This window comes from Seriola dumerili, unplaced genomic scaffold (assembly GCF_002260705.1).
Source record: "Seriola dumerili isolate Sdu_G_001 unplaced genomic scaffold, Sdu_1.0 BDQW01000036.1, whole genome shotgun sequence".
Classification (NCBI taxonomy): domain Eukaryota; kingdom Metazoa; phylum Chordata; class Actinopteri; order Carangiformes; family Carangidae; genus Seriola; species Seriola dumerili.
Genome location: NW_019174291.1, coordinates 1,577,715 through 1,591,718, shown reverse-complemented (window position 1 = coordinate 1,591,718; position 14,004 = coordinate 1,577,715). Strand labels below are relative to the sequence as shown.

General features: G+C 40.2%; 2 protein-coding genes across 4 annotated transcripts in view; one reads left to right on the top strand and one right to left on the bottom strand.

Moving 5' to 3' along the window:
• Window positions 1-1,192: 1,192 nt before the first annotated feature.
• Window positions 1,193-5,973, bottom strand: eif3k (eukaryotic translation initiation factor 3 subunit K). Of its 2 annotated transcripts, none has more exons than XM_022738567.1 (8): window positions 5,814-5,973; window positions 4,469-4,567; window positions 3,845-3,965; window positions 3,336-3,413; window positions 2,577-2,643; window positions 2,302-2,379; window positions 1,576-1,701; window positions 1,193-1,349 (listed from the first exon to the last, which is right to left on the bottom strand). In XM_022738567.1, exons 1-8 carry the CDS (start codon window positions 5,873-5,875, stop codon window positions 1,318-1,320), a joined length of 663 nt encoding a protein of 220 aa, XP_022594288.1. In that variant the 5' UTR covers window positions 5,876-5,973; the 3' UTR covers window positions 1,193-1,317. The 2 variants fall into 2 exon arrangements, with proteins under 2 accessions (XP_022594288.1, XP_022594289.1); XM_022738568.1 differs by having other exon boundaries at window positions 3,336-3,410.
• Window positions 5,974-11,876: 5,903 nt separating this feature from the next.
• Window positions 11,877-14,004, top strand: part of LOC111216865 (mitogen-activated protein kinase kinase kinase kinase 5-like) — a 36,387-nt gene continuing 34,259 nt past the window's right edge. Inside the window, exons 1-2 of one of the 2 annotated variants that reach the window (XM_022738501.1) lie at window positions 11,877-11,940; window positions 13,645-13,735. Coding sequence is in view for 1 of the 2 variants with exons in the window: in XM_022738500.1 (XP_022594221.1) it covers window positions 13,628-13,735 (108 nt within the window). In the remaining variant the exon portion in view is untranslated. Of the gene's footprint in view, window positions 11,941-13,381; window positions 13,736-14,004 lie in introns of those variants that run through there. The other variant, XM_022738500.1, reaches the window with a different exon arrangement.

Genomic DNA, 14,004 nt, shown 5'->3' with positions numbered 1-14,004 from the left:
CCTCGGTGCTCTGAACTGAGCTTCGACTTGTCTGTCTAGCTGTCACATAATAAATCCACAGAGGCCACGCCCTCTGGGAAAGGTACACAGACAGATTCTCACCTGAGCGGAGGATGTGGGAGGACGGTGCTGCGGGGGGATCCAGACGCATCCAGACGCATCATGGTGCTGCCACGTTCTCAAAACAAAACCTTTGTGTCTCAACGTTTTGTGCAGATTTTGCAACCACTGAACAGAGCCACGTTGTCCATTCTTAATGCTAAGACAATGAGTGATATCAATCTTATCATCTAACTCTAGTTTAAAGCAAGTAAACATATTTCCCAAAATGTCGAACTACTCCTTTAAATTATTAGTTAAGTGTAATAACTACATTGTAACAACTACATTATCTAACAGTGCGCAGTGTTTGATGACAGTGTAGCATAGGTTATGATTCAAATCTATAGTGATTATTAAGACTATATTTACTTGTGTGTATTTTATTCAACTGAGCTGGACTATAGTGAAGTATGTTTCTAATTTTCCCCACTACCTTATATGGTTAAGTGTAGGCAGTACTGGATAACATTAACACATTCATCAACAGAAAACACTTTAGACCCCAGTATCAAAAACTGTTCGTCACCCACGGAAACCAGATGTTGTCATCTGTAGGTGACGAGCAAAGATGAACCAGAAAAATAATTCTGAAATTACATCAAATCCTCCCTAAACTGCCCAGACTCGCTCTAATACGAGGGGATTTCCGTCAGTCTTTGTAGGTGTGGAGAGACCGAAGCCTCGTCATCCTGACTCTCTCTCCTGGCCAGTTACAGCAGCAAAATTCATTTGATCATTTTCCTGGTGGACACCGGACACACAGAGCCCCTGTCATCCCACTGGGCCTGAGAAACATGGGAGCTCACCCATCCCGTTATACATGAAATCACTGCACACTCCACGTAGAGGAAAACACAATGCAACAAGCACTGTTACAATGAACGTGATGACTGATTCATGTCAATATTTCATTTTGCTTAATAGCTGTGTACAGCCAACACCCTGACTTAAATAAACAAGGAAGTTAAATAACTTCTGGGAAGAACTGGCACATTTCCACTGCAAGGAGTTAACATGTTACAACTCATACAACCTGGCAGTAACCATTTTGTTCCCAGAGCAGCACAAAGAACCAAACACACACACAGGCTGTAAATGATAAATTACTTTTATTGAGAAAAGCGTAGTTATGAAAACAAATTATGTGGTTGAATCTGTCACAACTGATGAGTGTGTGTGTGTGTGTGTGTGTATATGTGTGTGTGTGTGTTTGCATCACTGAGATGTGGCCATGATGCTGGATACACCTGTGAAAAGGATGAGAGGTGTAGAGAGAAGTGGAAGACAGAAAGAGACAGAACATCAATCTTTGGCTTCACTTCCAGTCACAGACAGTAAATACAGACAATGTGAAACATCAGACACGGCTGCTCTTCTCTACGAGATCAACCGGCCACTTTTCATCTACGTGAATGTTATGATCTTGTCTCAGTTGATTCATCGTCTGGTATATTTCTGCTCAGCAACACTCACTCTCAAAGTCGATCTTCTCCACGATGTTCTTGGGCTTGACGCTCTCCTCCTGGTTGAAGATGAAGATCTGTCCATCCTCGTTCTCCGTCCAGCCGTACTTATTCATCCAGACCTTCACCTGTGTGTCTGCACAAACAGAGTGTCTGTTAGGATTGTCGCTGTGCACTCAGTGCTCTCCTGTGCTCTATTATTCATATAAAATATAAAGGACTGATTAGTGGAGCTTTAAAGTTAAATCGGATCATCTTTTCTTAGTATGAAGGTTCTATCGCTGTTGAGTTACCGTCTTCTCAAGACTCACTGAACTACACACACGTCCAACGTACACTATCAATCAAGAGTTTTACAACATCCTATTTTTACAGTTTTTATTGAAACTTCACAGTTTGAGTCCAGTGAATAACCTGAGGTGGTCCAAAGTTAAAGTGGGAAACTGCCACGGGTATAAAAAAAAAAAAAAGAAAAAAAAAAAAGTTGAGGTCTTTAAAAAGTACATTTCAAAGTTCCGTCTATATCTATATAAAGTAATAGGTTAACAACTAAAAGTTTCTCTGCAGCAGTGAAAGTAAATTAAACCTTGAAAGTTCATGTAAAAGTGTGTTCCTTGCTTTTATATGATACCACATAGACGTGACGGGACACGGAGGCGTTTTATTGTCTTAAAGACTCAGCTCACTGACTCTGTGGCAGGTTTGTGTTCTTCTAGACTGGGGTCTAAGTTCTTACCCAGCGGGTCTCCCAGCATCTCAGCCAGTAACCGGTGCTCGATGGTCTGGTAGGTGATGCCCACTACATGGCAAATGACTGAAGAAGAAGAATCAAACAACAGATAACGTTAAAGTCTTGATAGAGTTTAAACAAAAGACTCGTCTTGTTCATATAATATGCTTCTTCTCAACTGGGGTGTGGTTTTTTTTTTTGTCCTGGCCGTTGGATGAGACCACCTGCTTGTATTGACTGTAAGGATTTCTGTCCACTGCGATTCATACAATGATACTCACACTTGCGAACAGAGTCCTCGAAACCAGTAATGCCGTCGATGAGCTCTCTGTTCTCCTCAAGACTCGTCTGTCATCAAGGCAGAGAAGAAGACATGATTAATTGATGTCAAATAAACAAACCGTCGCACAGGTTTGGGAAAGATGACAAATGCAAAAGGCATCAGGACAAGAAGAAGAGAGATGTTGCAATAAGGAAATCAAGGAGTTCCTGGGCTGATCAGCAGGAATGCCATTAAATGATGGATTAGTTACTTAGTTTATCCCAGATACACCAGATTAAAGAACACAGACACTGTTAGGCTTGTGTCGTTTCATTTAGTGGCAGAATAATTACATTTCCTTTGGTATAAAAACAAGAGCTATCAACATTATTAAAATGTAGATACTCAAAAAAAAAAAGAAAAAAAAAGAACTGGGTGTCAGCTGTGTTAATGTATTAACATGTCGTCGAGTGTCTTCAGGCTACGTGGTTATTATTTTCTGCACATCCACCTAATGTCACCACATGACGGTTTCCTCGTGACCCAACTGCTACATGTCTTTAAACACAGTCCATTCAAACAATCAATCAATTAATAAATCCAGCTTTCTGATCATTAACAGATCAGAAATTGTGAGCAGTTTCCCTACTGTTGTCATTCTGTGTCTCCAGTGTAATGTACTTTTGTAAAGAGCTTTTCCTTATCTAGACTGAGGCAGCCAGTGTGTGTGTGTGTGTGTGTGTGTGTGTGTGTGTGTGTGTGTGTGTGTGTGTCGTACCCAGAAGCTCTGGAAGTGGCATGTCTCCAGCAGGTTCCCCAGGTAGAGGATCTGTCTGATGGGGCGTTCCTCTTGCTGCGACACTGTAGTCAAGGAAACACCCCGACCCCCAAGACACACCCCTTCAGACCAATAGCCCCCACCCCCCCCCCCCCGGCCAAGAGACGCTGGCTCACTAACAGTTTTCGTCTACTTCTTATATTTCTAATCGTGTCATTGACAGATGTGGATAGACTCCAGGTAAGGAGAAGTCTCCATGTAAATAAGGCTTCACAGAAAAATCATTTAGAGGGGCGCCCGGTGGCTCACCCTGCCATCAGGGCTCAGTCCTACCTGCGGCGGCGCTGGGTTCCAGTCCAACCGGTGACCCCCTCTGCTGCATGTCATCCCCTCTCGCTCCCTGACTTTCCTGTTTCTCTCTCTCACTCAAGCGCGACTTTAAAACTCGGCCTGAGCGCGACTGTAAGATGACATCACTGTAGATAGATGAACAGGCACCAAAAGGATACGTGTGTCTGGTCGATCATGCACTTGCAGAGAGTGAAGTCGGTGTGTGGCAGGTTGGTCAGAGCCTTCAGCAGAATCTGTGAGGTCACCTGAGTCTGGAAGTAGGCGGGGTTAAACTGGTACCTGCAGAGGGACAGAAGTAATGATTACAGCTTTCTTCACTGTGTATTTCACTCCATAATTTTGTTCAGCTCAACTCTTTTTCTGGTCTAGAGTGGAAACTATTATTTGCATCATGAATGTTAAATGTTACTTTAACTTGTTTCTTTCATCCTTGCTTTGGTGAGTAAGTATGAAAACTGTACTGGAAACATACAGAAGAAACTAACGGCAACAGAAAATAGTTAGACACAAACACAACCCTTTACTGTTGATGCCAAAAATATCACACTCAAACCGATCAGATGTTCAGTCATTGAAAAGGTGAAGAAAACTAATTAATCACAACAAAACTTTCACCCAACATTCGGGTTCCTCTGACAGTGCACAGCATGTCTTAAAAGAAGCTCCCGTTAACTCTCAGTGACTGGTCGGTCAAACGAACTCTCCTGAGTCAGCTAACGTTATTTGCCTGTGTTTGAATGACGTCTGCTGTTGGGTTCCCGCACAGTGACAGTGTAACTTACAGCTTCAGGACAGCAAGGTTGGCTTCCAGGTCGTAGGAATTTTCTCTAGCTTGCGTCTCCACATAGCGCTCCAGCGTTGCAAGGTTTTCTGGGTTGTACCTGAGAGGAGACACAAGAGGAGACTGTTACCTACAGTATGGATCAAGTGTTTCTGTTATTAAGAGATTTATTCTGCACTGCAGGGCAGACGATTACTTCCACCTTTTCATTTAACCAAATGTGGTTAAATCCCATGCAAAGCAGTCACTGTAAAGTTTAAAACCATGTACGTTAGGGATGAAGATAAGTGAAGGATTAAATCTTGATCACTTTAATTAGTAGCAGACAATTAACTATACAGTTGCTCTCAGTACTAAGACGAGAAATACTGTAGGACTGAATAAATTGTCGATATATAATCAAAATCACAATATCCATATCACAAGAGCTGCAATTTTTTTTGATAAAGATAAAATGTGTCACAACATGCCATAAATGAAGCGTTGTGGTGCTAGAGAGACGCCCTGGCCTACAAATCATATTCGGTTGTTTGGTACAAGCCCCAACAAAAATCACATCATCATCATTTAAATATTTTTTTTTAGGGAAACAAAATGCAAAAATGACCATTATAGCTGAAATTGTGACTTATATCGCATCCACAATATCTGCCAAAAATAACCACAATATGATTTTTATCATTTTGTTCAGCTCTAATATACTGTCTGTAATTTTAACACAAGTGTGCAAGACAGTTAGAGTTCTTCCAGACTTCTGTACACTTTATTTAGTGAGTAAGACAAGGGCTTTGCTGCTTAACTTTGTCTGTAAGACAATATTCCTGCCCACACTGAATCCATGTCTTATCTCTTTGGTGAGCTCATGTCTGTGCCCATCCTGTCCCACTGAGCCATCAGTTTACTCCAGGATCCATTTATCAGCAGTCATTACAGACGTCTAAATACTGTTTAATTAAAGGCAGGGCGAGTGGAATTGTCATCCGGGTAAACCTCTGTATATATGTATGCAGTAAAATCTGTCAACATCTGTATAAGAATTCCACGGTGTGAAAGCAGCTGTGAAAAGGAAAGCTTCAGTCACTGGCTTTCAACACAACATTTGACTGCCGATGAATTATTAATCTTCATCTAACCAGAAGGCCACGTGGCTCTTTATGGGTAAATATTATTAAGGCACAGAGGTAAGAATTTCTTATCGTGCAACCTTTCAATGTCTTAAAAGGGGGAAATGTTTGCAGTTATCTCGAGACAACCAAGCTAACGTTAGCTTGAATATTAGCAAACAGGCTAAGCTAATCGTTAGCTTGTCAGCCGGGTTATCTGTCCGTTATGAGGATCATCCCTACCGATCGATTCCCCGCAGGAGCTTCCCCACGTTCGCCCTCATCGTCTCGATAGTCGACGACATTTGGTCCAAACTTTTATGACAAACTTTAAGGTGAAAACCGAATTTAATCCACACGTGGGCCACAGAGTTGAGAAGGCACCGGGGCGGAGGGAGAAAAAGGTCGGAACGGAAAGAGCGACGCACAGGCGGACCGGAAGTACGGACCCAAACTATCCAGGGACCGCTATGAGGAAGTTGTGCTATGTTGTTAATTGTTACACTGGTGATACAGAAGTTTTCACGTAACACTCGCCTCAAAGTAAAGCGGTAGACGTTACTGTGTTTTATAATCGACCATTCCACGACATGCCATATGTTCGTTTGGGTCGTGTCAGTTTTTTCGCCGTATTTTGAAATTATGTACCGGAAGTTGTAGTATGCTGTCGTGAGCATTAATGCTAATTTTACTATTTTAATTGGTTGCAGTTACAATTGTGACCACCGGGGGCGGTAAACACGATTAATCCTACGGTCTAAAGTCCAAAACACCCTCAGTGGTCATAATGAAGAACAGTGAAGAAAACGATTAAAAATAATAAAGTCAGCGTCAATGCACACATGATAGCAGACTATCACTTCCGGAAAATACTTTCATAGTAAAAGGACAAAACTGAAATCAGAAATCTGAAATAGTGTGAGAAATGATCAGAAATGATCATTTAATCATTTTATTAATTTCTGTTATAAAAACTACAACTCCATATTTTGTAATTCTTCTCTATTAACGTATATATTAATTTTATACTATTAACTTTTGTCTTTATCATTTGTTCTTTTGTTTGTGACCACATTGATTTACCCCTTTTCTCTATTTAACATTCATTATGGAGGAGACATTAAACTTGAAAATCAAGAAACTCTAATATTGTGTTGACATTGAATAACACACTACTACTCACTAAGGTACTCACATATACATTATAAAATAACATTTTGATTCAGATAGTGACAGGAAATGAAATACAAAAATAGGCTAAATGGTGAGAATAGTATAGAAAAAGAAAGTATATCCTGAAAGATCTCGTCATAGTAAAAAGTTTTGTGTGTTTAATTTATTATTATTATCATTTATTTATTTTCTTATGTTTATTTTATTGGTTACTGCTTCAATAAAATAAAAATAAAAAGTTCAGTTGGTTGTGAAACAGATGTTTATCTCAAGTCTCTACTGCCCTCCTATGGTCACTTTCTGGAACTGCATCACATTATATTCGTAATTGAATTGGCGGGCGGCTATTTCAACACACCAGAAACGAGCTAAAAGAAACACTTCCTCTTAATCTGATGTTACACCGTATCGTAGCCTGCCTTAATTCACGCGAAGGCCATCGAGGAACCCCTGTTGGTCACAACTGTGAGTACCCATTCAAACTGTTAATATCTGTTGTGCTTTAAAAAGAAGGTGATGCTAAGTGCTAACATAGAAGCCCGCTTGCTCAGGAGCTAGCTTGACTTTCCCCGTTCACAACGCAACCCTCGCTTCCTGTAGTAGCAGTTGTCCAAAGTGTATTTCACAATCAACACAATAATTTCACTGTCGCAGTGTTTTGAAAGTATTCTTCAGACAATTATATTTGATCAATTTAATATTGTGCGGTAGATACACAGGTGATTCTCCATAGCAATCATCAGTGTTTACTGCCCTCTGGTGGTCATATAGAGGAACTGTAAAGTAAAGTTAGCGTCAATGTACACAGGGTAGCATTCTAACGTTTCCGGTGAGTACTTTCAAAATACAGTACCAAAATGGAAGCAATCTAAAAAATAAATGGGCGATTATTATGAAAAGATGATTTAAATTTTTTAGTGGTCACATTCAGAAATTACAACTGTACTTTATTCAGTGGTGGTTGCACAGATATATCATACCAAGTATTTGTAATAAGCTACACTTAGTAATTAAACAGTATGAAGCACTTATGTACTACTGTAAGCCAGTAAATGGCTGCAATGTACTGAACGCCTTAAGTTTGTGCGAAGATAGCAGTACATAACAACCCTGATCACTGCCTACCTGTTTTTTTTTATACTGATCATATATATTTTCTCTTATTTATTCTTCTTGTACTGTATTATTTTCTATTTTTCTGTAATTTTATTTACTTCTGGTATATGTATTTTATGTTACTTCTGCCTTTATGTTGGTATTGGCTAAATAATAATTGGCCAAATATTGTCCCCCCTACAAAAATTGGGGGAACAATATTTGGATGTATTGTTATTGTTACAGAAGCTGAGAAAAGTCTGAAAATATGGGAAAAATTCTGGTCATTTTTCACGTCTTTTCAGCCCTAAATTTTGTTACATTGAATTTTTCTGTCAGTTGTTAGTGGCCTGTGCACTTTTTGAAGATTGCTAAAGCCAACAGTATCTGAAGCAAGAGGTCACTGACTTGAGCCTCTTCAGGAGAAGAACAGCTGCATTAATAACAGCTCAGAAGTGCTAAAACATCAACAGACCATCATGATTGAAGGGAAGTGTGAGCCGCCACAAACCACAACAGATCATCAAGTTTTCACGATTAAAAGAACGTTTTTGTTTCTACTGACTCTTCAAACCTTGTGGTAACTTTCAGCAGCCATATGCTCCTCTGAACAACTGATTGAGGATCTGAAAATGAAACAAATTGATACCTACAAAGCAGGGGAGGCTATAAAGACATATCAAAGTGACTCCAGCTTGAAATTTTCACTGTTGGAAATATCATTATGAAAAGGCCGTCAAGGGGAACTGTGGAAGTCAAGACAAGATGCGGAAGATCATGAAAACCAGAAAACCAGATAAAACTGCACCTCTGCCAGGTGAAAGGTGAAGCAGATATCCCCAATGACAATGTTTGACCTGCTTTACAAGTCCTAATGAGTCAGGTCAGGCCTAACGAGTTGGTGAAGTGCTGTGTATTTTACAAGTAGAAACCTTTGCACATGTTTAAAAGGGACACTTCAGGCTTTCTCATTTGCCGTACACACGTTGGCTTGTTTTACGCCCTAACGCCTCCCCCTTCAACACAGAAATGACAAATAACCTTTTATTTTGTGTTTTGAGTGGATCTGACCTTTGCCCACAATCAGAATATTGTCACGACAGCAAACTTTCTCTTTCCACCTAACTCCATCCAGGGAGGTCAGAGGTCAGGACCAGCTACAGAGAAACCCTGCTGGAGCCTGTGAGGGTTCAGTGTCTTGCACACGAGCACTTCAGAAGAAAGCTACGTGCTGATAGAGGTGAGTGTAACACCGCCCTGCAGCTGAGGCTGCGGTCACTCATTGAGCGAGTGACCGTGATAATAAATGTCATATCACATAATGTAATGTAACATAGCATGAGGTGACATAATATAAACATGACGACATAACATGACACGACACCACGTGCGTGACGTGACATAGAATAGTCCACTGTAACTTTAAATTAAATATGTTTCTGGACAAAACAATTTGAAGATGTCAGTTTTTTTTTTTTTTTTCACAATCTGCTGACATTTTATCAATCAGATAATTAATCAGTACACCAAGAAAGTAACTGAAGGTTGCAGTCCATTAATATTACATTAATAAGAGGACATAACATGGTAGAGCATAGCATCACAAAACGTTATGACAAAACAACATAGGAGCTATCCCAACATGCACTGGGCAGGGGTTTGCGCTCCGTGTTGATGTGACTGCATCACATCATGTCTGTAGATTTGTCAGCACATTCATGCTGCCACATCCCAAAGGTGTTCTCCTGGATTCAGATCTGGTGCCTGGGGAGGCTGGAGAGGTGAAACACAGCAGACTCCATCGTACTTTCAGTTTCATACTTCATACTACACTCATTCGGGTGTTAAAGATGTTTGAGGATGGTTTTTTTGAGCATCTTTATTAATAATCTCTTCAGCCTTTCTCCTGTGGCAGTTATTTGTGGTTAAATGGCCTCTGTCATGTGTCTGTCACTTGTGGGTGGTTTGCGAACCATGTGATAGATATGAGAGTGTAGGCAGAGAACCTTTAACAGCTGGGTCGTCTGCAGAGCAGAGAGAAGAGGGTCGATAAATGTCAAATGTTGAAAATGGTGGTGTCATATAATGGCAAGAGAAATGTTATCTTTATTTTGGTTTGTTATTATATTTAAGCCTTTAATGAAGAACTCACTGAGCTGCTTTATTTTGCTGCTCCTTATGATCTTCATAATGTCTCTCAATGAAAGAGGATCTTTTTAGATCAGTGGGTTATTCATAGTACCCAGCAAGTACGCTTTGCATCTGGGTTTTATTGTCTCTCAATAAGACATCTCATCTTTCACAAGATGAGATGAAACTTCAAAGATCCTGCAGCAGCAACTTGGTGCAGCAAACAACCATGTAAAGAAACAAAGCATCAAACAGGAAACCATTGAGAAAATACAATCAATATGTTCCCTCCAACAGTTTGTTCAGACTGAAATATCTCAGCAATGTCTGGATGGATTTCTATTCATGGTGTCCAGAGAATAAATCCTAATGACTTTAAGCCACCCTGAGGGTCACATTTATGGTTTTCACTGACAACTATGTGCTTGTCATTACACTGGCTCACACATTCATTCAGGGTGATTCTATAACGTAGATCTAGAGATGTTATCAGGTTTTATATACCTGCAAAATGAACGACATTCATCAGCTTAGTGCTACTTAGGAAACGTTAGCATGCCAACACGCTAATGCTTGATGATGGAAATTGCAAGTATTATACCTGCTTAGCATCAGCACGTAAGCATTGTCATTGTGAGCGTGTGTTGCCAGTGTTCTTCTTCAGAAGAGCTCGTTCTCTGGTCCAGTAGCTCGAAGAACATTTTACACATCAGATTTGGGGGGAAATTTCTGTGTCCGACCATTTCTGTGACTTTATGAAAATGACAATCTGACATTCAAACTGACTTCTGGTCAGCTGTATGGAGGTGAGAAGGGAGTCATTGTTTAAACTTCTGTTTGTCCCTGTTTTTAAACAGTATTGCTTCTCCTGCCTTTTCTGTGTGGGCCGGCCTTTCACTCTTTGTATGTCTCTCTTTAAATGTGTTTGTGTGAGGTGCTCTGCTGATGCATACTAACTTTGTCCATGCTCCTTCTCACTCAGATGCTTGAATTAACTGTTTTAGTCTTTTAAAATCAGGCTAGTGAATGAACCTGCTGCATTGCTGTAAGATGCTACAGATGAAGGATGCCAGCATGTAACCACAGTATTCAGTCCATACACATTTCATTTTTTTATTTAGTCTTTATTTAATCAGACAGTCTTATTATTATTCAGATCTCATTTTCAAGAGAGACCTGAGAACAAAAAAACAATCCCAGAACACAATTTTCAAAACAAAAACTGCACAATAACACAATACAAGCAACGGAGAAACAAAGAATTCAAAAAACAGTCACAAGAATCATAAAAAAACATCAGATAATAAAGTTGTACAATCTCCAGGGGAAATGTAAGACTCTAGTTTGAAGGCAGGTTGCAGTTTGTTCCTCTTAAATTGTGCCTAGTATTGATCAGGAACAATTGTGTTCTTTATGTATATTGTAAACAGGGACGGACCAAGGATCGACCCCTGCGGCATCCCACTGACTGAGAACCATGAGCAGCAACAGTCTGAGTTCTGCCTGTGAGGTAAGACTGAAAACACTTCAGCGTGGCTTCATCTAGACTGTAGTTTGTGGAGCAGGATTTTATGATCAATGGGCCTCATTCACCAATATCTTCTTAAGTATTTTCTTAAATTCTTTCTTAAGTTGTTTTTAAGAAAGCCCTTAAGAAAACTTCTTAAAGAATTGTGCACACCTGTGTTCTTAGATCGATGAATGCCAATCTCTCAATTGAAAGTGTGTGGACATTTGTGTGTGACATTTGTGTGTGCCAGTTGGCCCTAATTGGGCCAACTGGCACACACAAATGTCCATATAAGGGCATGAGACTGAAGGGTCGTGTGAAGACACAGACAGAAGTCACAAAGAGATAGCGTAAGGGAAAGTTGAAAAAATCTAAAGACAGAGCACCAGAATCAAAATGCAAAAGGAACTTTAGTAGTTCTGAAGTGGAGGCACTGCTGAGGAGGTGAGCCGCAAAAAAGCAGTTAAGTATTAATGTAGCGTTCATTTATTTTAAAAGACCATAATGCTTTGTAAAATAACAAAAGTTTTTTTTTTTAATGTTATAAATGTGAAAAATATTGTATTAATTTAAATAACATAATATTATATAACTGTAGAACAGAAGAAAATGCAATAAGCACTTATTTTGCTCAAACATGTCAGCACTCAAATGTTTGTAAGAGAACTCTTGAAGTGTGTGCAGATTCAGTTCTTACAGAGAACAAATCCCAATAAGAAAACATTGATCGATGTCAGAATCTTTATAAAAAGTGCATAAATGGGTTTTAAGAGGAAATTTCTTCTTAAGAGTGGTTGGTGAATGAGGCCCATTGTTATCAAATGTCCTTGAGAGGTCAATGAAGAGGGCAGCATAAAATGTATTTTTTTGTTATCAAGGTAGAGGAGACAAGGTTATCAATGAGTGAACCTGCAGCTGTTATTGTGCTGTGACCCAGGTGAAAACCAGCCTGCTGTGGCTGTATATGTTTAGTGGGCCAATAAAGGGCTTTGCTAAGAAAGGAAGTTTAGATATTGGACAGTAGTTGTTGAGATCAGAGACAAGAGTACTAATGAGGCGCTTTTCCACAAAGCTGGAATCATGTCTGTTAAAAAAGCCAGGTCTCAAGTTATTAGCTAAATGTCAACAGATTACTCATGTAAGTCAAAACGATTTAAGTTCAATAAATAGGATCATTTCCAGACCAGATACACAGCTGATAAAGTCATTTTGACTTGTTAACAGGATGTAACGGGTGCCCCTTATTTATCTGTGGGGAAATGCTTCTGAACAGGAAGCTTACAGGGAGCTCCAAGCACGGGTGACTCTTCTTGCAGAGCTGCAACACACACTCACACACGCACACGCGCGCACGCACACACACACGCCAACACACTCACACATTTCAGTAGGCGTGAAGCTGAGACTGAAACTTACGCTGAAAACCCCAAACAGTACAACTGCAATTAATCAGCTACAAGCTATGCATACACAGGCACCCATACGTTCCCAAACACACACACACACACACACACACAGAAGTCTTTGTGTTGCTGCTGTGAAGATCTTAATCTTCAATCCTAAACTTAACTCTATGCCCCATTAGCTCTAGAAAAGTGGCACAATTTCCTCATTTTAAAAGACCTGTAAATTGTTTTTGTACGTTGATCTTCACAAGCGCAGAAACACAAGGACACACACAACAAAAACACTACATCTGTAATACATTCATGCTTGTCATTGTCTATTTCACACAGACACACACCCAACTAGAAACTGGATTTATGCAAATGAGCTGAGAAAAAAAATGTCCGCGAGAGAAGAGAGGAAGGTGTGAGAGATAGAGGGAGGGAGGATCGATAGCAGACTGAGAAACAGAAACAGGAAGGCGTGTGTGTGTGGTGTGTGTGTGTGTGAGAGACAGCAGCTGAACTACACGCAAGTCAGACAGACAAAGAGAGAGCGAGGTCTTTTCTCAGCAGCTCATGTCTATGAGAGTTCTTTAGTTTTGTTGCCTGTAGATGTAAATGTTTCCGAGTGTGTGAGTGCGTGTGTGTGTTTGTTTGTGTGTGTGTGTGTATGTGTGTGTGTGAGAGAGAGAGAGAGAGAGAGAGAGAGTGAGTATGTGTGTGTGACATGCCTGAGGAGGAATAGTAATCTAAACACCAAAATGGACTTCCAACACAGGGCAGCTCTGGATATCTCCACCAGGAACCCTCAGGATGATTTTGAGATCCTGCTGAGAGTCGGAGGAGGAACTTATGGAGAAGTCTACAAGGTGAGAGCGATCAGCTGCTGCTTTTACTCTCAGTCTGCTCTCGTACTGCTGCTGAATGTCACTGATCACTGATCTATGTGTCACTTTAGATCAGAAAGTCATTGAGCTTGTAACAAATCTAAAAACTGTATTTTTCTTGAACATTTTACAATCAAATACAAATTTAAAGCTGTTCACCAGATTAAATTCATTAGTATGAGGCAGATGTTTGCCGCAGTGGCTGTAGGTCCTTTCATCTTCAGTCAAGCGTGTCTTACTCTTGCCTTCTG